At 38.9% G+C, this 25,076-nt stretch overlaps 1 protein-coding gene across 3 annotated transcripts in view; it reads left to right on the top strand.

Moving 5' to 3' along the window:
* The window catches only part of LOC130078058 (partitioning defective 3 homolog B-like), a 73,188-nt gene extending 53,718 nt beyond the window's left edge, over nt 1-19,470 (top strand). For 2 of the 3 annotated variants that reach the window (XM_056243552.1, XM_056243551.1), the window contains exons 9-12: nt 6,560-6,692; nt 14,167-14,260; nt 14,791-14,879; nt 18,988-19,470. In XM_056243552.1, the coding sequence (XP_056099527.1) occupies nt 6,560-6,692; nt 14,167-14,260; nt 14,791-14,879; nt 18,988-19,271 (600 nt within the window). In that variant the 3' untranslated portion in view covers nt 19,272-19,470. The remainder of the gene's footprint in view (nt 1-6,559; nt 6,693-14,166; nt 14,261-14,790; nt 14,880-18,987) is intronic. The other variant, XM_056243553.1, reaches the window with a different exon arrangement.
* The last annotated feature ends 5,606 nt before the right edge of the window (nt 19,471-25,076 follow it).

The raw sequence follows: 25,076 nt of genomic DNA, 5'->3' as shown, positions 1-25,076 counted from the left end.
TTTTCGCAGACTGCTTTATAAACGAGGGTCAGTATAAAGCTGGTTTTGCTAAGAAGCTGCTCCTGAAAAAAGAATCGGTACCAACTATTCGTGTTCCTGCTGCACCTCCAGAAGAAGTAAGTGTAAAGTTGTATTAACCTTTATATTAATCTTTGCAAATCGCTTGCACGCTTCACAATGAATAGGTAAGGTTTACTCTCAGGGTACTCAGGGTACATTATGGCATGTTTTCTATGTACGACGTTCTCAATATAATTCATAATCCCACGTTTATAATGAACGCGTTATGGTTATTGTGTTATTACAAACTGAGTATGTATACATCAGTAAACACATATCGTTCGTACATCTCACTAAGTTAATGTTACTCTACCCTGCCAGTACACAAAGATAGATCAAATAGACATTACGTTAGCCAACCATTCAGAAACGTCCTGTTCGAGCCTTAATTGTCGAACTTCTTTGCGGCCGTCATCTTGTTCCGGGTGCGACTCCGGTACAAATTGTAACGGTTGCACAGATGTGTCCTCAGAGACTCCCGCTGCCATTCTTTCTCCAAAATATCCCCTCAACTGTTGTCAAGGCAACACTCCACGTGCGTTGTCAAAACGCCCGCAGAACAGAGGGGCGGAGTGAGCGAAGCTCATTATCATTTAAAGGCATATGCACTGAAACGGCGTGCTGAAAACAGAGCTGTTTTTGACCAGGTAAAATGAGTGTTTTCTTACAATACTTATGAGAATTTTTAATTAAAGTATATTACAAACTTTTCATTTAGACCCTAAAGAATCAAATTAACTTGTATGAAAATTTAGTATATATTATTTATTTTAAATTGTGGTAATATTTTACTATATTACTGTTTTAACAATTTTTTTCAATTAAATGTATATATATATATATATATATTTAATTGAAAAAAATAGTTAAAACAGTAACTATTATATATATATATATATATATTTATTAATATATACACACTCACATATATATATATATATATATATATATGTTTTTAATATAATTTGTAATTTTTAGTAATTTTTCACTCTACCTTTGCATTAATGAATTAATATATATATATATATATATATATATATATATATATATATATATATATATATATATATTGTTTTATTTATATTTATTTATTTCAGATATTTTAAACCTGAAAAAAATAATAATACTTGTAATAATGTTTTTATGGAATTGTGCCATGGCAGTGTCATCTCTCTTCTCTCTGCAGACTAAACACTATTATACCACAGTCTGATCTAATCAATCCTTCTCACTGTTTCTCTCAGAGAGCCATCTAAACAACCCTGTCATAATCTCATTACAGCGTGGGCATTAATAATGAAAAGTAGCCCAGGGAGAGCCCACATGATCTGTGCCCTAGAGACTGTGCCAGAGGATCGCTGTGAAGTTTGCTGGTGCTGCAGGCGGTCGCTCAGACCTGCCAACCCACTTTTGTCTTTCACAGCATGTTGAACTGTACGCTTTGTGATGCTGAATAAGACGTAAGTGGAGTCTGAGGAGTTTTTGTGGATGGGACCTCGAGCAGAGAGGTGTAGATGAGGCTAACAGACAGAGAGAGCAGTGTCTGAGGATGGTGAACACTTTAAGATAGAGGCTGTGGGAAATGACATACCTTTCATCCCTCTGACCAGTGTCGACTTGCGTCGTTCTCAGCCTGTCTATAAATGAAATACTGGTTGACCTCTCGTCACAAAAAGCTTACAGCATTAAAAGCGGCAGACGACAAAACTGCAGCGCACTTATAGTAAATGACGTAAACAGAACCGTTGCGGTGTATGCTAATATAGTTATTGTTATAGGTATCTTTCTATTTATTGTTCTTGGTGTGTTCTATGAGTGTGAATATGAATTGAACTGGCCACACCTTATAGGAAGTTGAATTGGAATGACAAAGTTAGGACAATAATTAACGAAGAAACAATAAAGGAAATTCATTAGACAGTAACACTAAGGTTTGCTCAAAAATGTTAACAAATTATGCTTTTTTATTATTATTGTTAAATGGAATACAGCCACAAATGATTTGGTTACACAGCATCACAAAATGTTCACAAATTTCCCGTTTTATAAGATAGATATTGACACAATTTTATTACATAATATACAAATTGTAAACATTTGAATTTTGGTTCCTTTTTTAGTTTACAAGGCATTCTCAATTCAATTCTGAATTCAGCTGCGAACTTCAAGACATTGTTTGCTTTGCTTTGTTTTTGTTTCATCACAGTGAAATTTCATTGGTCCAAAATCCCACTCCAAATAGCTGTATGTTAAGCAATACATATGTTATTTTGGGCTGTGGTTGTCACACCACACATTGACAGTTGTCCCAACTAGGTGCATTCTGGCCTTAACTAAAGGACTGTGATCTTGTCCGGATGAGGTAGGAAATAAATGGCTAATCCATACCTCTGAGCTCCTGGTTAACCTGCAGTGCAACAACATTCCCATCCCAGCATCCCTCCATCCACAGCATGAACCTCCTAAAACACTCTACACTACACTTTTTACACTCCCTCTTCTCAACCCCAAAAGTTCCTGTTAATTTTTATTGATTCAGCAGCATTTTCAGAATCTCATCCTCTCAAAATTGCAAGCTCTGTGTCCTCCTTTTTTTATCCTGATAAATATTATAAGGGAAATGGAAAAGTTGGCTGGGGAATCCTCATTGATCCCCTCCTGTAATCTCATTTAGTCCCCATCACTGTTTCCTCTCCTGGCAAGCCTGCGTTCTGTTCCCCACAGGCCACCTCCTCCACAGACCTGCTCTTACTGTCGTTGACATTAAAAGGGCCACATTATACACTTCTCTACGATTTGATTTCCCCCCAAAGTCCACTTAAGATGTTAGTCAAGCTTTCTTGCACCAAAAACACTACTAATTTAGTTCTACACAACAATTGTCCTGTATCTCTCTACAGTATTACAGCCGTTTGGTTTCCGCAACGGTCTGTGCACTGACCGTGTGATGTCATTTTTGTCACCGGGAGGGTCCGCGCGCACCGTCCACGTGCAGACCAATTTTTGTGACCGTATGCGGTGAATGTTGAGACAGAAAAGTCCACTTGGTGGCAATACGCACAGTGGTGTACTGTGCAGTAGTCGAAGAAGAGTTTGTCAAAGAATTTGTCAAAACAACATGCTTTTCCAAGAACAGTAAACAAAGCAGGATATTTGTCATCCATTGTTCAAGCTTCCACTGTTTTTGTTTTGGTTCTTGTTTTAAACTTTGCATGCAATGGTGGATATGTTTCTTTTCTTCTTCTATCTTTCAGAGCGAATGTCCTAGTGTAAATGATACGACTCAGTGCTGCACTCTGACGATTGGTAGAATATGAAAAAGCAATCGTACTGCACTTGTCGAACGCGTCCATCTGCGCTCATCTGCGGTTGAGCGAACTTTGAAAGCTGTGCAGACACGACTGTGAAGAAGGAGTGGAACGTGGAAATGAAAGAAACCCGGGCTTTTAGCGTTCAGTTTAAACAGACTGTTTTTGCTACTGTACCTTTTAAGGCTGGAATATAATACACGACTTTTACACAGATTTTTGCCCTGATTTGCAGTCTGGGTGTATTGGTGCTAGTTTCCAAAAGTCAGAGCCAGTCTGCAGATTTTGGGCAGTCGCAGTTGACGGATTTCACAGAAAATCACGTAGTGTATGATTTTGATTTTTGATTTTTTTTTGCTTCACAGACTGATTCCATCCAGTCAGACATGTTTGAACAATTTAATTTATCATGCATCTCATAGCAGCGAAGTGCATGTTTCTGTGCAAGTTTGTGTTCAGAACGACTTGAAAGCCTGGTCTGTTCCACACTTGTTTCGTGTATGATGCCCATTTTTTCCTCTGTAGCCATTTTAAAGGGGACCTATTATGCAAAATTCACTTTTGTAAGGTGTTTGGACATAAATGTGTGTTGGCAGTGTGTGTACACAACCACCCTACAGTGATAAAAATCCACTCCTTTTTTTTAAATCCCCATAAATCATAAGCAGTGTCTCCTAACGACCTGTTTTAAAGGATTAGTTCACTTTTAAAAAAACTTTTGCTGATAATTTACTCACCCCCATGTCATCCAAGATGTCCATGTCTTTCTTTCTTCAGTCGAAAAGAAATTAAGGTTTTTGATGAAAACATTCCAGGATTTTTCTCCATATAATGCACTTTGCTGGGCACCAAACGATTCAAGGTCCAAAAGACAGTTTCAGTGCAAACTGTTCAAAGGGCTTTAAACGATTCCAGACGATGAATAATGGTCTTATCAAGCGAAACGATCAGTCATTTCAAAAATATATAACAAAGTTTAAGTTTAATAATGTCAAATGCTCGCCTTGCTCTGTTCTGTGATGCACGTTCGTGACTCTCCTGTTCGAACTCGTTCATCAAAATGAACAAATCTTTTTTCGAGTCATTTGGTTCATTTAACAAACGAAATGAACGAATTGACTCGGAAAAAGATTCGTTCATTTTGATGAACGAGTTCGAACAGGAGAGTCACACAGAACAGAGCAAGGCGAGCATTTGAGCTTAAAAAAACTTAAACTTTGTTATTTCTTTTTTAAATGAGCGATCGTTTCGCTTGATAAGACCCTTATTCATCGTCTGGTGTCGTTTAAAGCCATTTGAACAGTTTGCAGTTTGCACTGAAACTGTCTTTTGGACCTTGAACCGTTTGGTGCCCAGCAAAGTGCATTATATGGAGAAAAATCCTGGAATGTTTTCATCAAAAACCTTAATTTATTTTCGACTGAAGAAAGAAAGACATGGACATCTTGGATGACATGGGGGTGAGTAAATTATCAGCAAAAGTTTTTTTAAAAGTGAACTAATCCTTTAAGAATGCAGCTTTAGTGACGTCACTAAAGCCACTGGCCCCGCCCATGAGGGTTGACAGACATTGCAGTTTTAACTTAGACCCGCCCTGATCGAGTTTACAGCCAGTTGTACACATCCGCCATTGCTGCACTAATGAGAATGTCTCCCAAGCGTTGAAGGTGTTGTGGCTGGATGTATTCATTCCCATTCATTCACATAGCTCTCTCTATTTACTCCTTAAAATCTGAGCCACCCGCTGAAGACGAGGTGGGTTCATTTTGTCTTTGAAAAATGCTCCCTCAACTCTACCGAAATTTGTTTATGTACCTACTCACTTCTTATACTGTGTTTACTCAGCTCTTACAGTGATTTTCTGGAGTAAAACTGACGCTTATTCTTTTGTGTGACATACAATAAACTTTATTAAACTCATCAGTATATTTTGTGTCATCATTCAGACATGGTCCTACAGCAGGCTTGTATTAATAGTGGCTACAATCAATGACACATAGGTTATAACCGTAATTAAACTAAACTATACCTGTTCCAACTCCATACATCATATATTCTCTGACTCTGTAGGCATTATTGTCCGAGTCGAAATGAACACCGTTACTGTGAGTTTCTGTTTTGATATTATCGTCTTTCCGTGAGTTGAGATTGTTCACTGAGCGTGAGCTGGTTAGGCTCCGCCCCCTGTGCTGTGAACCAGCAGCTCATTAGCATTTAAAGGAGACACACTAAAACGGTGCGTTTTTCTCAGCCGCAAAAAGTGACGATTTAAACATGCTGTAAAAAATTATCTGTGGGGTATTTTGAGCTAAAACTTCACATACACACTCAGACATCAGAGACTTATTTTACATCTTGTGAAAAGGGGCATAATAGGTCCCCTTTAAAAGTTGGCAAGTGTATGATGCCTAGTGTTTTAAAATCTATTCAGATTTTGAAAGTCATGAAGTATATTCCAGCCTTTAGTCTTCTACATATTGCCTGGTCACCTCAGCCAATTCTTAACATTAAAACATGAATGTTTAAACATACCAGTGCTGAACAGGTGCCCTCTATTCCAGTGGAGACATGACTTCTTGGCCTTCTCCATAATTGCTGTTTTCAGACCTTCATACCCTCAGGTCCTAAAAAAAAAATCGTACACACACACACACACACCTTTATTTACAATATTTTATGCGAGCGGTTTGCTTTCCTAATGATCCACAGTATCCGAACAGGCCATTAGAAGACCCATCTGATGCGCTGTACCCTGCCTCTCTCCAGCATTCCAAATCTGCCAATCGAATTAACATATTTCATAGTGGCGCTTCAGGCCTGGGGGCAAGATAATGAAATGAATTACCATTCTGGGTTTTTTTCTCTCTTGGGGAAAGAGACAGAAAATCTGTAACATCTGTGCGAGTGGCTTAAATCCTTCATGCCACTGACATCTAGACTAATCAGATGAATTAAGAGCTCTTCCAGGAGCAGATTCTTGCGCCGTTTTCATCTCTTTGTTCTCTTCCTTCCTCTAAAACCTGAGTCTCAATGTGGTATTTGTTTTGTGATGAATGCCAAAGCCGGCGTAACGATCGGCCTGCTATTTGAAAGTCTTTACCTATCCCTGCGCTCAGATTTGCCTCTTCTGTTTCCATAATTCACAAGCAAAATCGATACGGTGACACTGCTTCTCTCATTTTCTCTCGCAGGAGTTCCAGGAAGCACGGCGAATTCTCAATCGATCCTTTGATAGCTGCGTGGGACAGGCAGGGCACCTAGGCCAATCAGACAACAGCGCTCAGCCCCCCATGGTGATGAACAGCATCTATGAGCGATGTGCGGGTGAGTGATGGGCTCGCTGTGTCTTTATCTCACAGTCGGTCCGTGCGGGAATGAGACTTTCAAGGAGAAGGCCACCCAGATATCTAGTGCTAATATATTTCTGTCGTCTGCAGCGCATTTGCTTGCAGATTGCCTTTTCATCAGCTAGACTGATAAAGTTTGACTTTTCATTTTGACTTAAATGTGGTCAAAACAAATAGTACTTTTGATATCTGAACACAAAATAGCATGTACTGAATGAAAAGCAAACCATGGTCGTGCTAATGTGTGACTTGACAAAAGCATTACATTGATCAAAAGTTAGAGTAAAGATGTGTATTGTTACAAAAGATTTCTATTTGAAACAAATGCTGTTTTTTTTTCTACTTTTTTTTTTTTTTGTATTCAAAGAAAGAATCCTTTGAAAAATAACCTATCACAGTTTCCACAAACATATTAAGCAGAACTGCTGTTTTCAACATTGGTAATAATCAGAAATGATTGTTGAGCAGCAAATCAGCATATTAGAATGATTTCTGAAGAATAATGTGAGACTGAAGACTGGAGTAATGATGCTGAAACATCACAGGAATAAATTACATTTTAAATAAACAGAGAAATTCCAATAGGGTCCTCACACCATTGGTGTCACTTGTAGTGTTTAAAATGACTGATTTTAAATTGTAATGTTTTATTTTTAAAATATTGAGGCAAAACTGTTATATTATTGGTCATTTATCGATTATCAAACATAACATGAAAATAATTATCAGCTTATCAGTGTTTTATCAGCGGAGGCATAATAGTAATAATAGTATTTAATATCAGTTGTATTCTATGGATTGAGTTGCCTTATGAGGGCTGAAATATATTAAAGCCTTTTTAAATACTGTTTTTGTAACAGAGCAATTGTCTGAGTCTGTCCATGTGCCATACTGGAAATATGTTTGTACATGAATGTTGCGCTATCTTTCTTTGTCTTTCTTTCGGTCTCTTTCATGCCTGGAAAGACTCTTTTATCACAGCTGTATTAAGAACTGGAAGTTTAACTCGTCTGAGAATTGGGGCACATTTGCAATTCTTTTCATGTGAAATGCCTATGTGCATAGCCTGTCGTTTGGACCATCCCTTTAACCGAACATGAAAGAGTAACACTCCTCCTGCAGGATTTCAACACAACTAAATACAGGCAGATCGAGAGAGAGAGAGGGGGGCTCAAAAAGGAGCTGCCTGCTTTACTCGTCTGCCGCTTTTTCCAGAGGAACGCATTTCGCACACACTGCACTCATTGGGATTCCCAGTGAGCTCAATGCTAGGAAATAAAACAAATAGTCCAATATCAGCTGCATCAGCTTCATATCTCCCCCTCCCTGACACCTCACGCTTCTGCCCTTTGTTTATTTCCTTGATAGACCGATGCTCTCACGTTCATAAATATATGCAGTTCAAAAAATATTCCTTTCTGACAGGAAGTGGTTCTAGGTACGGTTGTCTCCTAAGCAAAGAAAATATGACAGCAAGGAGAGCGGGGGAAAAAAAGGAAACCAAGCTCTCGGCTCGTGCTGTGATTGTGTGTTTGCGTTGGTTTCTCTCGCCCCTGACCTTGAAATCATTAAGTTGATGCGCGCTTTATCTGGGCCATGTTTCCACAGGTGCAACAGTAATGCGGTCCGCTCGCATCATAGCGTAACAAACAATTTAAAATGCATAATGCCCTCATCAAGAGAGTGCTGATTTTTTTTATTATTTCTTTTTGGCATATCCATTTGGGCTGAGGGAAGTAATTTACTGGTAGTTGTTTGAGCTGTAAATGAAAGCTAATGATTTCGTACATATTTATGTGTATAGTGTTTGCTTTTGAAGTGGTGCTTCTCGAGAGAATCGCTCTAATTATAACCCTGGATAACAGTGGGCCGGGAGCTGAGGAGAGGGCGGAAGTGTGGGATGATATGAATATTACTGTTTCTGAACTCTGTCCATCTCTGGTGTGGGACGAGTTTTTCTCTGCCCTCTAACGCCTTCATGAGAAGATGAACTTTGAGTTTATGGGAGTTTAAATTAGGAATATTTTTGTTTATTTGCTTTATCTCTGCCCTTTTTTTTGTTATCCTTAGCAAAAAGCACTGTGCCTCTACTTGCAGTGATGTATCAGATGATAATAATACTATGTATTTTATGCATGGTACCGAATGATTGCTATATCCATATATACATTCAGAGGAAAACAGAGAGAAAACTAGAAGTAAGAGGTAGAAAGACAATATGTTGCGTGTCTGATTGGAATGTATGGGCAGTTAAATGTGTTCGCGCATATGCACAGATCCAAAAATAACTCAAATAATTGTTTGAAAGGTTCACTTATCTCTAGTTCCTTGCATGCCTTCTGTTGAAAACTAGCTATTTGTGGTGACATCTGTCAAAGTCTTGGATCTCACTCGGCGGCCATCTTGACTACTCCCCTCATCGGTTATTTCTAGCCATGCTAGACCAGTTCCTATCTACTTGAATAGGAAAAAAAAATTTGGTAACATCCCTAACAGCACATGTACATCGTGGAGACATCTCTTTTTTTTTTTTTTTGTTAAATAGAAATTTAGAAAATGTCTTTTAAGATGTTTCTGATTTAGAATGCATGTAAAACTGTTTTTTAGAGATACGTACAGTATCTGATGTTTGGACACAATTGATGTTTTCCAGGTGAAGCGATCTTTAAAAGTATATCTGGGATATGTCAAATCCCCAACAAAATTGAGGTTTTTGCTGTAGCTCAAATCAATCATGCAAACCCCCCCCCCCCCCCCCCCCAAAAAAAAACAGTATCTTTCATTAGTATTAGGTTCAGTTAATGCACATGTTTTGTAGAGTAATTTAAGACTACAGTAATTAGAGAAATTTGATGACTTTTCCAAGGCAATTGTCTTTTAACTAAAAACTAATCTAAAAGATGTGACTTCAATTACCACATCTGCTGTACTGAGAATTTACATTTTTTTAACACAAACAATTTTTATAACAGTAAATGCCTCATGTTCTCATAGTAATACTCATGCAGCAAAGCCTCCTCTGTTCCGCTTACTGTCATTATGAATATTGCACGCAGATGTGAAATATTAAATCTGTCCAGTGTCTCTGGTAATAGATTCATACACATCCTTCTCAGAGAGAAACATGGCTTTTATTTCAGTTAATGTTCTACATAAGAAGGTGTCTTGCTATTGCAGGCTAGAGGTCTGGTAGCCCACACCGTTTAGGATTAATAACCCTGTTTTAGCTGGAAGAGCCATTGATCCATCATCTTCTGAAGGAACAACTTATTTCATTTCGGCTACGCCACACTTTAGTAGATAAATAATCGTGAGTGTGTATGGCTGCAAATGTGTGTTCGTGTGCAATACACATCCATTTTTTTCCATTCACTCCAACATCAGTTCATCTCTCAAGTGTGTGCATGTTCATGTGTGTGTGCACGCATGCATCTGTGCACATGATGTATTATGGCAGTTGTGCAGCACACAAACAGATGAGATATATAATACTAATAAGCAGTCATCCCAGTGCAGTCTGATGAGTAATGATGAAGTTCTGCTGGGTGGGGCGCTCTGATCTATGTGATTGTCAGGACCGATATCCAGCTCCACTTCGCCAAAACACAGACACTCCATCAAGAAGACAGAGAACAACGTGTTATCCATATATCCCAGCAACCTACAGGAAGAAGTTAAAAATCTTACATTTTTGTGTTATTGAACTATTGAATATTATTTATCTTTTTTTTTTTTCTAAATCAAATTGTTTAAAAACTTCATATATGTTTTTTTCACAGCCAGCATACACTCTGTATAGCTGCCATATGCAGTTGACTGGGAAATTATGTAGGAAATGATTAGGTCAGTCTATCTCTGGAACTGTTCATGACTGTGTTCGCACTGTAGATTGTCTATAAAATGCGTTTGCTAAGTGTCTGGGAATCTGAGGCATTTGTTTTGAATTCTACATCATTGGCTCTCAGACAAAGACCTCCAGCCTTTGTTTTGGTTCTGCACTATTTGGCCTAACAGACATTAATAAGGTCTTTGTGTCTTTGTCATGGCGGGCTTTAGATACTGTAGTTGAAAACAACATCAACTAGATAATGAGAATTCTGGGTAATTCTCATAAACTGTCCTTGAGTTATACACACACACATACTCAGAAACAGCTCATTGTCTTTTTCTGCAGCAGGTGGTTTTAGAGAGCCAGGCAACAGTAGTGCGTCGTCTGTTTAGGCAAATGAGACATGAACCGAGTGCACAATCACTGCATCATCCTGCTAACTGCACTTCCTGTTTCATTCATCTCCTCTACACATTCTGTTGTGCTGTTTGTTGCAGCTTAAAATGATGAACTCGCTTCTTTCATTAGTGGATTTAATTTTCAGTTTAGTAGGTTTTATTAGCATTAAATAAATTTACTTACATATAGTGAAAATAGGGGTATAAGCATTTTGCACTTTTTTATGTACAATACCGTTCAAAGTTTTGTGATACTTTTTTGAAAGAAAATTAATTAACAATTGAAAAAGTAATACTTTTATTCAGCAATAAATTGAACAAAAGTGACAAAAGGAATGTATAATGTTTCAAAAGGTTTCTTTTCCAAATAAATGTTGTTCTTTTCTATTTTCTAATGCTGTTCTTTTCGATGTTTTTATTCATCAAAGAATCATGATAACAACCATTATTAATAATTGTAATTAATTATAATAATAATATAATTTATTTCTGTGATGCAAAGCTGATTTTTTTTAAGGATCTTGTGACCCTGAAGACTGGTGTAATAGATGATGAAAATTCAGCTTTGGACTACAGAAATACATTATATAATTTAAAGTGCATTAAATTGGAAAACCATTATTTTGAATTATAATAATATTTCATAGTATTACTGTTTTTCTGTATTTTTGATCAAATAAATGCAGGCTTGATGAGCATAAGAGACTTCTTCTTTCCAAAAATAGTAATGTTTCCGAACTTTTGACCGGAACTGTATACAGTGCATCCGGAAAGTATTCACTGCGCTTCACTTTTTCCACATTTTGTTGTTACAGCCGTATTCCAAAATGGATTAAATTCATTATATTCCTCAAAATTCTACAAACAATTTCCCATAATGACAACGTGAAAGAAGTTTGTTTGAAATCTTAGCAAATTTATTAAAAATAAAAAACGAAAAAAATCACATGTACATAAGTATTCACTGCCTTTGCTCAATACTTTGTTGAAGCACCTTTGGTCTTTTTGAGTATGATGCTACAAGCTTGGCACACCTATTTTGGGGCAGTTTCTCCCATTCTTCTTTGCCGAACCTCTCAAGCTCCATCAGGTTTGGATGGGTGCACATCGTCGGTGCACAGCCATTTTCAGATCTCTCCAGAGATGTTCAATCCGGTTCAAGTCTGGGCTCTGGCTGGGCCACTCAAGGACATTCACAGAGTTGTTCCTTAGCCGCTCCTTTGTTATCATGGCTTTGTGCTTAAGGTCGTTGTCCTGTTGGAAGATGAACTGTCGCCCCAGTCTGAGGTCCAGAGCGCTCTGAAGCAGGTTTTCACCAAGGATGTCTCTGTACATTGCTGCATTCATCTTCCCTTCGATCCTGACTAGTCTCCCAGTTCCTGCCGCTGATAAACATCCCCACAGCATGATGCTGCCACTACCATGCTTCACTGTAGGGATGGTATTGGCCAGGTGATGAGTGGTGCCTGGTTTCCTCCAGACATGGCGCTTGCCATTCAGGCCAAAGAGTTCAATCTTTGTTTCTTCAGTCCTTCAGGTGCCTTTTGGCAAACTCCAGGCGGGCTTTCATGTGCCTTTTACTCTGAGGAGTGGCTTCCATCTGGCCACTCTACCATACAGGCCTGATTCTGCAGAGATGGTTGTTCTTCTGGAAGGTTTTCCTCTCTCCACAGAGAAACGCTGGAGCTCTGTCAAAGTGACCATTGGGTTCTTGGTCACCTCCCTCAAGTCAAGTCAAATATATTTATATAGCGCTTTTCACAATACAGATTGTATCAAAGCTGCTTCACAGTATCAATCAAAACAACTTAACAGTGTTTGTTTATTACTGGAAAAAGACATCCAAGTTTGGTAGAGCTGATCAGTGGTATGATGGGTCATTTAATTTGAATATCCCCAACTGAGCAAGCCAAAGGCAACAGTGGCAAGGAACCGAAAAACTCCATCAAGTGACCCGATGGTGTCCTAAAACTCCATCAGATGACCCAATGGAGAAAAAAAAACCTTTGGAGAACCCAGGCTCAGTCGGGGCCAGTTCTCCTCTGGCGTTTATGAAGGAGAGGCCGAATTTACAGTAACTGTAAGTTAAAAAATGTATATGAATGCCTGGCTAAATAGATGCATCTTCAGTCTAGTTTTAAACTGGGAGAACGAGTCTGAGCAACGAACAATATCAGGAAGGCTATTCCAGAGCTTCGGAGCTAAATGTGAAAATGCTCTCCCTCCTTTGGTGGATCTGGATATCCTAGGAATGACCAGAAGCCTCGAATTTAGTGATCTTAAAGAGCGCGATGGATTATAGGGCGATAGAAGATCCGTTAAATAGACTGGAGCTAAACCATTTAGAGCTTTATAAGTCAAAAGCAATACCTTGTAATTAATACGGAACTTTATAGGTAACCAATGAAGTGATGATAGAATCTGTGTTATATGATCATATTTTCTTGATCTAGTAAGAACTCTAGCGGCTGCATTTTGGACTAACTGTAGCTTGTTTATTGAAGATGCAGGACAACCAGCTAATAAAGCATTACAGTAATCTAGTCTCGAGGTCATGAATGCATGAACTAACTTTTCTGCATCAGAGACTGATAGCATATTACGTAGCTTAGCAACCTCCCTAAGGCCCTTCTCCCCCGATCGCTCAGTTTGGCTGGGCGGCCAGCTCTAGGAAGAGTCCTGGACTCACCTGGAAAAGTGAAGCGCTGTGAATACTTTCCGGATGCACTGTACATACTGTAAAATGGATCATTGTAGAATAAATCACAAAAAAAAATACTTTTTGAAATAAATAAGCTAGTAAATAACAGTAATAGTAGCATTAAACAAGACTAATTAAAAAGGATAAAGATGAAAAATAGGAATAAATGTGCCAATAATAGTAATTATATACATATGTATAGTTATAGAGCCACAGTCTCTGTCAGGCACACACACATTCTTACAAGCTTAACCAAGCTTAGAGAAAAATCAAGTCAATCCGAAGCCCCAGTCCCATTATCATAGGAGTGTAAGATCATTAAAGGTGAGTGGAGATTGCAGTGTGTTGGAGCTGATAATGGTCTCCATCTCTGTCTGTCTGTGTCAGCGCTGGAGCCAGACTGTCACCTCTCTCCACCGCTGGCCTGACCCCAGCAGACCCCTCTTAAATGAGCCTGCATAATATTTCCACAGAGCTCTAATGATTGCTTTTCTCTCTCTGTGGTTTGCTCATTCTCTCACAGTTTCAAATGGGGGATACAGTCACATGGAGGAGGGGGATGATGAAGGCTTCGCCGCTAATCCTCATAGACAGGACAGCCTGAAGCTCCAGCAGAGGTAACATGGATTTGCCTTGGACCAAATTTGACAAACACGTCTCTTTTTCCTTGTAGGGATTGTCGATTAGTCGATTCATTTTGACACCACTTGGTCATGTGGCTTGAGTTTTTGAAAAAAATACATGGCAAAAGCAGGAGGATACTTCCTCTGTCAACAAACGGTTTCCCAGTATAGCTATGCAAACATTCGTTTTGAATTATACGCCAAATACTGTTTGTGGCGTGAGATGCTCTGAGTTCATTTTTAGTGTTCACAATCCATAATTCTTTCAAACCATCCTAAAACTAATCAAGTGTCAACTTTATGAGTGAGGCATGATTTTTTTTTTTGTTGTTGTTTATGACAGTGCAAGAATAATAAATGGAATGGTGATTGATTTACATATGGTAAACACTGACCCACTACCTACTTTTCTGTCTGACTAGTAAAAATGAGTAGTCGCGCAATCCCTATTCCTTGTTATAAGCAGTAAACTCCATACTGTTGAACAGAGATACTGAAGAAATGCGTGTGTGTGTGTGTTCCAGTCTGAGTTCAGGTCTTCATTCAGCTGACACTTCTTTGACTGACGGAGTTCAGCATAATCATGTGAAGTCTTCTAAGAGCATGGATCTGGGTAAGACATTCAAGTTATTATGCAATTTGTCCATATTTTTTTTTTCTGTCTGTATTCTCTCCATAATTTCCTGCCATTTCTATACTGCCCTATCAATATAAATGACAAAAAGGTTGTTGTTTTTTTTGTTGAAAAACTCTGAATACACTCACCAAAAAACTCTTAAACAAAAATCTTAAAATTAAGGTAAGCAATATGTTAATAAATAAGTTAACACGTTTATTTAGTATACAGTGTTCACTACCATTAAAAATTTTGAGGTCAGTAATTTATTTTTGAAAGAAATTAAAAAAAATTATTCGGCAAGGCTCAGCTTTGTCATCACAGGAATAAAATACATTTTCAAATGTATTCAAATAGAAAATAGTTATTGTAATATTTCACAAAATTACTATTTTTACTGTTTTTTTTTAATAAATGCAGTTACCCCAAACTTTTGAACTGTTCTGTTCATGTCAAAGAGATCTTTTAGCTTTTCTGTTTTTGCTGATAATTAATTGTTCAACTTAAACCTGTTTCTTATAAACAGGGATGGCCCGATACCGATACTGGCATCGGGGATCGGGTCGATACTGTCCTAATATACTCGTACTCGTACTCATAAAAATTCGCCGATACCACGCACCGATACCACGTACATTTTGCAAAACGAAACTGGCCGCCGCGAGTGCTTTGTTGAGGTGAACTGAGGCATAGGAAAGTATAATGTCGGCGGTTTGGGCTCATTTCAAGATAAGGGGTGATGACAACAGCAATGCAGACTGTGAGTTATGTTCAGCTAAGGTGTCGAGAGGAGGGAAAGAAAGTACATCGTTTAACACCAGCAATCTAATTAAACATCTGAAGACGCATCATAGATCTGATGGCCGAGCGCGCGCGCGGGCGGTAATGCACTCACTCTGTGTGTGCGGGTTACGGGAGAATAAAACGATTCGCGGGACTCCCGCAAACTAGAAATATCTATGAATAAAACATAAAAACTAAAAGATTTTTATTCATCTCTTGCAGAAAAGCAACAAGAACAACTACAACAAAATAGAAACGATTTACAGGCCAGAGTTTCTATTCATAACATGGTTACAGCGTTGAGCGATGTAGCCAATCACAGACATATGTGTTGATTTCTGGAACGCAATGGCCAATCAGAAGCATTTAAGATAGACTCCCCTCACCGCTCAAATCGGACTTTTTTGTTCAGTGCTGAATTCTGTATGCTGGCAAATCCTCGAATTATAACAAACAAAGCGTGGATATTATGAAAGATTGATTGTGCAGTCAGCTTTATTGATAATAACAGAGATGTGTGAGATCGCGATGAACTGTCAGCTTTTAGGATTTATTAAGGGAGCGCACTTTGCGCGCATTCAGTCATGCCAGACCATGCACGCAGTAGCCTGCTTGCTTTTATGTTAAATTAACAGTGGTTTGTGTGTTAATACATTTATTATTTTACTAATTTTTATTTATTTTTTAGACTTGTTAAAACAAGCAGAGAAGAAAATAAAAACAGTCTTCTAACCTGTGTTCTAAAATAGTCGTCTTCTTTTCTGGGAGCCTATTACTTTTGCGGTAGAAATATCGGTATCGGTACTCGGTATCGGCAAGTACACAAATGTAAATACTCGTACTCGTATCGGTTTGAAAAAAAATGGTATCGGGCCATCCCTACTTATAAAGGTACCAGCCCCTGCCGAATGTAATTTACTCTAAAGCTAATCTCGACTTCCATTGACGCTTGGCGAGTGCAAATTTTGGACCCTGTGTGATGAGTGTGCTTTATGGGTGGTGTGTGTGTTTGATGTCTTACGGTCCATTCACACCAAGAACGAGAACTATAAAGATAACTATAACGATAACTTTATTAGCATCCACACCAGCAGACAATACAGTTCTGTTTATTCTATGCAGTGTTGCCAAGTCCTCAGTTTTTTCAGGGAATTGTGCTACTTTTACACTGTTGCCGTGGGTTGTTTCTTTAGTCCACGGGTTGAAGCGATTGGGATGGTTTTGGCCGTGACGGGACTGGTTTTGTTATGCAAGCCTGATTCTAAGCACGCACTGAAGTTTTGTCGTCTGCCACTTTAAATGCTTGAGCTCTTAAAGCAGGATGGATTCTGATTGGCTGTCAGTGTTTTTATGGTTCATCATTCTGAAAGTGTTTCCAACAATATCGTTTCACTGTGCCGTCATCGTTATAGTTGTGGTGTGGACTCTGCTATTCTTTTATATTTAGAAAGATGTTTAGAACTATATATTGTTATCATTATAGTTATCATCCTTGGTGTTAACGGGCCTTTACTCTGAGTGGGCCGTCTTTTGGTCCTCTCCCTCGGGCCTCCAGTTCCTCATAGACCGGAGCTGCTCCCTCTCTGCAAGCCTGAATAAATTACATTTTAAAACATATTCAAATAGATTGCAGTCATTTTAAATTTTAACAATATTTCACAATATTACTTGTTTTTTACATATTTTTTTGTCAAATAAATGAAGCCTTGGAGAGTATATGAGACGTCTTTGAAAGAAATGACAAGGTCTTACTAACCCCAAATTTTCGAATGGTATATTCTATATTTTTGACACAAATTTAATTCCATAATGTACCTTTAAGTGGATTCCATATATATAAAACCGTATATATTCAAAATGTATCGTATTAAGAGGAGGGGATACCATCCATGTGCTACCAATCTCTTCAATGTGAAATGTGGACTGACTTGTCTAAGTGCATGCTGGGGGATGAATCAATGTTCCTCCTCACTGTAACACAATTAATCTCTCGTGTTCCAACATTACCTTGAAAATCTAATCAGCGGCGCTCTATATCTGATACATCAGCCACAGCTACAGACCACATATGTGTCACATGATGGCTTTAAAAAAAAAAAAACAATAGTGAAAGTATTGAAGAGCTCAATATGATGAGGGCGGACGTGGGCTGCTCTCAGGTGACCGTGGCAACTGTAGCTATGGAGGGCAGCACAATGGCCAGCCCGAGCGAGACCCGCGGTCCAATTCAACTATGAATAAAAAGCCCACTGTAATTTGGTTCCAATTGCTGGATATGAAATTGGATCGTCTTTGATACGAGCGCTAGGGTATTAATAATACATAACCAATAAAGAGAGCCCCCTTTAGTTCATGAATAATATAAAGTTTGAATAGTTTTTTTTAATTGAAATTTTTTGGTGTACGCTCATATTCACCTGAGCGTAGGCACATTAAAAGGAAAAAAAATGGAGTGAATTATGCCACCGGCTTTCTCTCTGGATTCCTTGGGAAGCAGGAATAGCCGTGAGGATATAAACCTGTAGGCTAGATTTAGGTTTACAGCTGCGGTAATGGCTTTGTTTTGATTACGGTGCATGCGCTGATATGACTGCTTTAGTGGCGATTTGTTTTCCTGACCGGTTGGCAGGCCAGTAACTTCATTAATGAAGAGTGTAGAAAGTACACCAGTGTTCTTTTGTAAGTGTTGATGGGGGCTATAAAGTAAATTGTCCCGGTTTACATCGTCCATTGAAGATTCAATAACTGTTTTGGAGTGGCTAAGCGGTTGGATGATTTTTACGAAACTTACAAAGAACAAATCAATGTAGAAAAAAAAAAACGAATCCTTTGTGGTTGTGTGTGTGTGTGTGTGTGTGTGTGTGTACATAAATTTGTCCATGAAAATTATCAATTTAATTTTGAATAAGAAAATGTTTAATACTCTATTTCCTTAATTATAATACTAAAATATGTGTACTAAAACAATGTGAATGTAATAAGATTTTTTTTTTTTCTGGACAATTATGACCCAGGCATGCTTTTTGGGAAACGTGTGTGCATCACACGTGCATTTTTTGCGATGTGTGACCATAACTTCTTGTGGGTGACCATAACTTTGATTCAAACACCAGTTTGTAAATTTTCTCAACCCTTATTCTTCTCTCTATTCTGCCTAGAATAATGTTGGCTAAAAAGATGAGAGACTAGCTTTATGACACCCATACCTGCAGCAGATATTCAGACGGGGCTCTGCGGTGCTCAGCAGAGCAGTTTAATGGAGTCCATTGGTTTGTGTCTTAGCAAGGGGATTTTTTTTTTTTTTTTTTTTTTTTTTGCAAAGAGCCGCAGGGGAGAACAATGACAGACTTCTCCCACCTTTCCTCCCTCAGGATGGAGGCAGGGAAGAAAAGGAATAATGAGAGCGAGAGAGGAGATTATAGAGGTGCTGGAGGTGCAGATGAGAAGAGAGAGAGACGTTGTGAGAGAGGAAAGAGGGTCCACTGGATGACTGCCTCTGAGGAATGGAGGATCACTAAAACAGAAATGAGACGGCCGCTTTTGCAAGTCATTTTCTGTACTGGCTTGATGGGTGCGACGGCTCTAAAAATTGAACGCTCACCATGAGAATTGAACAGTGCAGCACATTTCCACAGATTAGCTAAGGATGACCCTATTAGCTCGGCTTTTTCCCATAACACACTGAATGAGAAATATTTCACACTCGTAAAATGCTGGATGCAGCAGAATTTCAATTACACTTCATCAGTTTTCCATATTTGGTTCTCGCAAAGTAATGTTTCGATGCCGGCAGTCGACTATGCCAACAATTGATTGGCTTTCATTATCAGAATGGTGTAAGTATGTGCGTTTTTTCTCCAATAGACACACGGCAAAATACTTTCCTCATTCAAAACAGCCCTTTTAGCTGGTTTCTATGTGACCTCATGGAGGAACAATGGATGTAGAGCCATTTGTTATCTCTGACCTAATCTCGACACTCATCTGGAACTACAGTATAGGTGTCCATTACGGTGGTCATTGGCCATGGCTGACTTTGTCACCACCACCTTATAAAATTAAGCATTTCTAAATAGGGCTGGGTAAAGAATTTGAGTTTTTTTCATGTATACTTTGCTTTGGTGGATGTTTGCGCTTTTTTGTGAAAAATAATTTGCATAGTTCCCGCCTTGCAGTAAATCTTCATCGAAACAAATTGAATCAAGAACTTATGAGTCTGAATCAAATCAGGAACCCACTGCTGATTACCAACCCGATTACATAAATGCTTATATATTTGATAATTCAATAGACAAAAACACGAAGAAATAGCTCAGTCTGAATAACCGCTGCTGTGAGTAAATTAGGTACTAGCATAACAGCGTTTCTCGCATAAACCTAATACCAGCCTCTCCAGAGAAAATGCTTCATCCCCATGTTCGCGTACAATTGCACTTCAAGATGAATACTTCCACTCAAAGTCCTTTATTCCCGGCTTCTTTTGATCAGAAACTGTCCTAAATGCTTGTCTTTCATCTTCGTGTGGAGGTCCAAGGCCATAGTGTGTTATTCTCCTGAGCTTTTGTTCGCACCAGCCGAGTAGGAATACATTTTGCTCGATCAGTGAATGTCTTTCCTGAGAAGCATTATTCATTGACCTATTTTGTATTGTTTTACCCCTCTCTCTGGAATCAGAATTAGATTTGTAAAGCTGGAAAACACTATTATCCTCATTCTGTTTTAGGAATGAGCCGAACAGAAAAACAGGAAATAATTGTTTATAAGGGATGGACATTGTACAATGCACTTCAGACGGTACAGTTCTCAATCATAATTCAGGTGTTTCGCTTGTTTTATACACTTTGGCTAGACAACAGGCATTATTTTCACCTTCATACTTTATCAGTGGCATTTGCTGCATTTTGTTGATGGCTCAGGTTTCTGTTTCTGCTGTTGTGCTCGGTAGCTCCACCCACTGAAATCCTATTGGTCTAAAATCACACTTAACATATGTCGTCCCACACCATTTGTGCTACGAACATGAATGATAGTTCACCCAAAAATGAAAATTATGTCATCATTTACTCACCCTCATGACAATTTTCAAATTATTTTGTTATGTTCCGCAGAAGAAACAGTCATACAGGTTTGGAACAACATGAAGGTGAGTAAATGAAGGGTTCAGACTTACTATTGTGACCTGGTTGATGACATATTGGTATAACCAATCCTTTGACCCTAGTGACTATTATCATATGGTGTATAAAGACCAGAATATCAGGATCTTTTGACTTGGGTAAGTCAGTTTTTTTTTTTTTTTTTTTTTTTTTCACTAGGCATTTATTGTAAATGTATCCGAATGCTTCTGAAACAATATCCTTTCCAAACAATATCTCTCTCGGAGAGAGAGAAACATTTCAGTCAAAAATTGTATTTGTGTGAAAATTTTTGTGGGACGTGACATTGGTTTCTGTAAGCTGATTGGCTAAAGCTCCCTGCACATCATTGTAGTCGGGACAAAAGATAAGCCAATTTTTCCACACAATAGCACATTGTTTCAAACCCAGAATCGCTGGTGCCAGCAAACACACACAACATCTTCAAGTTATAGTTGCTGCTGAGTCAATAAGCTTTCACACAATTTGAAACAGAAAATTAAGAAATAATTATCCCTCCACCCTTTTTCTGATTGATTTGCCACAATTTGCTTTTGTTCTTCTTAAATGTCTAAATCCTTTCCTTTCACTGAGACCCCGATGCATTCAAATCTCTGAGCGCATCTAGTATGTGAAGTTTGTGTTTGTTTGTCTGTTTGTTTGTGTATCTACACAAGCAGTTTTTAAGCTAGCTTTTTTAAGCTTGTGCAATCTGTCATCACATGACGGATCACAGCCCTCTGAGAGCCGTATTTGGCCTTCTATCTCTCGTCTGCTGGGAAAAATTGACCTCATGAAAAATGAATAGGATTATTTAAAAGAGATTGCAATGTAATGAAAACCTATTACTGTGTGCTAGGCCTCTGCTAGCTCGTCGGCGTTTGCCTCTCTCCCTTCAAATCCTTTTTCTGTGGATTACCCGTGCCTCTGCCGCTATCGCTTGCCTCAATTTAACATCATATCATATTTGTCACAGGGCCCAAACCCCTATAGCCCAGCTCTCAATAATTACTGTAAATCTCTGCCAATTTCCTGCCCCAGTATTTGTATTCGGACGCGTACACAAGTCGCTTCTGGGGTAGCAGGGTTGGAACAGAAACTAGTCGGCTAATGTAAACCATACATGCTCTCCAAAGCCATCGTGTCTCTTTCTCTCCCTCTTTTAGTGATTTGGATGGATTTTTAGGGTGTTGGAGTTTCATTTATGATTTATTTTCAATATAATGTTAGTTTGAATGTGTGCTGAATGTGTGAAGTTTATGTTAGCTCTAAAGTTGGCCGCATGCAGTGGCTGTGCGAACAGTGCTGATGCTAGATTGACTGCACCGATATCTGTCTTGGCTTTAAATGGGGATTGTGGTTAGAACTTGAGAGCAAAAGTTATTAGCGACAGACTCTCTCTCTCTCTCTCTCTCTCTCTCTCTCTCTCTCTCTCTCTCTCTCTCTCTCTCTCTCTCTCTCTCTCTCTCTCTCTCTCTCTCTCTCTCTCTCTCTCTCTCTCTCTCTCTCTCTCGCCTGTGGTAATACTTGAAATGAATAGCATGCCCTGTGGTTGTGTGGTTTTACTTTGTTTACAAGTGTATGGAAATAAAGAGGGTGCAGTGCTTTTTTTCTCCTGATGTAAGCAATCTTCACTCCCGCCAGGTGTGTGGAAAGAGCATATGCTGCCCACACGCATGTACACGTATGCATGAACCCCACACACACATACACATATTCAACCCTTGTATCTGAGATATACCCCAGCTGTAGCAGTAGAAGCAGACACATCAGTAGAGAATATTTTATTTATAATTGTTTTGTTTTGCCCACAGTGGAATCACGAAGACATTTCAAAAACATCATCTCGTCTTAAATGTTATAAATCATGTTCCATAAAAAAGGAACTGCTCTTAATAAGATCTGTTCCTAACCCTAATTGCCAGTAGCGATTAAAATGTAACCTGAGTGAGGAGCCCTACTTAATCCCAGAGTGCATCTGTCTCCCCAAATGGTAGATGAAAGCAGCATGTATGCTTTGTCAGAAGTCAGGTAATGAATGCACTCTCACTTGCTTTGAATCAGAGTGGACTTACACACTCATGCCCACAGCTGTGTCCGGTCTGACTCCAGTGCCCTGCTGATAGACTTGTTCCCTTTGTGCTTGTGTCTGATGGATTGGCCCCTGAGGGCCACATGTAGACCCCCGTTGAGAGCATGCAGGCCGTGTGGGTCTGGAGAGTAGAGAGAGTGATGTGCATAGGGGGAGACCGAAGGGTTTCATACATAACATCTTGATTCTTTCACTCCACCATGTGTACTGCCTGAAGCTCCGTTTGAATGGTGGTAAAACATCACACACACTGCCTCTCCTTTAAAGAAAATCCATTACAATCTTTGTCCAGGAGGTCTCGCTGACATAGTGAAACTTATTGTAAACCAGTGAACATTTAGTTTATTATAGTGTTTTTTTTTAATGAGACTATGAAGGTCTCAAAACCAAGTGAACCTTTCTAGGCTGCATTTCCGGGTCTCATAGTGCTATTTAGGAGTGAGTGGTATGCCCAACATGCTTTCTAGGTTGGCAGCTCACTAGATGGAGAGAGTCCAGTAAGTGGACCATACATGTGTGTGTGTGTGGCCCATGAGACGATGGAACATGTTTCCACCAGATGCTCACTACCTCCTGATGTCTACTCCCTTCATCCCTCACTGCTCCTTTCCACACCCTCCCACTCTTCCTCCATTGTGTGACCTTCACCTCTGGGCTGAGCACTGTTACAGTGAAATGAGTGAGATGATATATTGAGCCTAGGGACTTTCCGCTCTCATCTTTCTTTCTCACTCTATCCTCATTCAGACTGTATTTTGGGTGAGCATCATTCTCATATGAGTCTCCCACAGAGAACACATGTGACGTCTGACCTGTTAAGAGGCTATAAGCTGTGTTTCATTCAAAGTCGGATGTGGGGCATTCCTATTTGATATCTTCAGCTTCCGACTGTAAAATGTTCCACCGTCTGAAGTGTGCAGGATGATATAAAACAGGAGAGCAATGCTAGCATTTGTTTTCCAGGTGTGTACAAGTTTCCATGAAGAAGACTATTTGTGTTTTTGCACCCATTTTTACTGTTTTTTTTTACTGTGTTTTTGCTCCCATTGCTGATGTTCATGAATTCGAACTTTTTAAGAATTATGAAGCCTAAATACAATCGTCAGAAGTAAATAATAATTTTAAAAAACTGCATAACGATCACAGAACTTCAACATCACTACCACTAAACTTCAGACAAGTCTTTCGGCCTTTATTTAAAATTTGAAAGTTGGAAAGTTTGAGTTAGAGTAATTTGATAACTAGATAAATAGATAACTAACTTGTAAGACTGTAAGCAGTTTATGTAAAACGGTCACTGGCTATAAAAGCGGACTAGGGAGTAGATGAGTTTACCTGTTTGCTGTGATAATGTTTAATGTCCCAGACAACCTCTCTATTTAGCCACTTGTTAGCAACCAACTTTTTCAAGACACATAAAAACTTAAAGAAAATCAAGAGTGGGGTATTACTGATGTATTTTATATTGTAGAATAAAACATGAAAATATATATATATATGTGCTGTTTACATTACGTTAGCATTAGATTATGGGAAAAGTTTTGAATAGAGTACATGTACAATACAGTACATGCTCTTTCTGGGTGTTCACTCTTGGCATGTTTGGTTCGATTAAAACAAACCCTGGTGCGATTGCTATGTTAGTGTGGTTCATTTGAATAAGCGTGAACACTGCCATCTGAACCCTGGTGCGCACACAAACAAGCTGACCGAGACCGCAAAAAAGATGGGTCTCGATTCACTTCCAAACGAACTCTGGTGCGGTTCAAATGATGTATGAATGCAAATCGGACCAAAGAAAGATAAACAAACCAAAAACAGAAAGATGAGACCCTAAAAAAAGACAGAATGCTCATGCATACCTGTTTTTTCTAGTCATATCCACGATATTGCCCATCACAGTTCGAGCCAGGCATCAGAACCGCGTCTCCTCGCAGCAGATCTTCATTTGTGTATGTGACGGAGGGATTCCTGCTGCTGTTTTAAGTCCTTCACACATTTTATAAGCACTTCACTAGTTATCAGCTGATCAAAGTACCATCATATGGAGGCTACTCGCATCCAACGAACGCATTTATTTTAAGAGCCGACAAGTCAGGTTGTGAATGTGTCCCTATTCCTTTAGGTTCTGTATCTTTAGATTCGCTGTTAACAATGGCAATCTGAACGCTAAGCGGACCAGGA

Source organism: Rhinichthys klamathensis, unplaced genomic scaffold (genome assembly GCF_029890125.1).
Source record: "Rhinichthys klamathensis goyatoka isolate OS25496 unplaced genomic scaffold, OSU_Roscu_1.1 h1tg000807l_1, whole genome shotgun sequence".
Taxonomy (NCBI): domain Eukaryota; kingdom Metazoa; phylum Chordata; class Actinopteri; order Cypriniformes; family Leuciscidae; genus Rhinichthys; species Rhinichthys klamathensis.
Note: the sequence above shows the minus strand (reverse complement) of the source record. Positions and strands in the feature narration are given on the sequence as shown.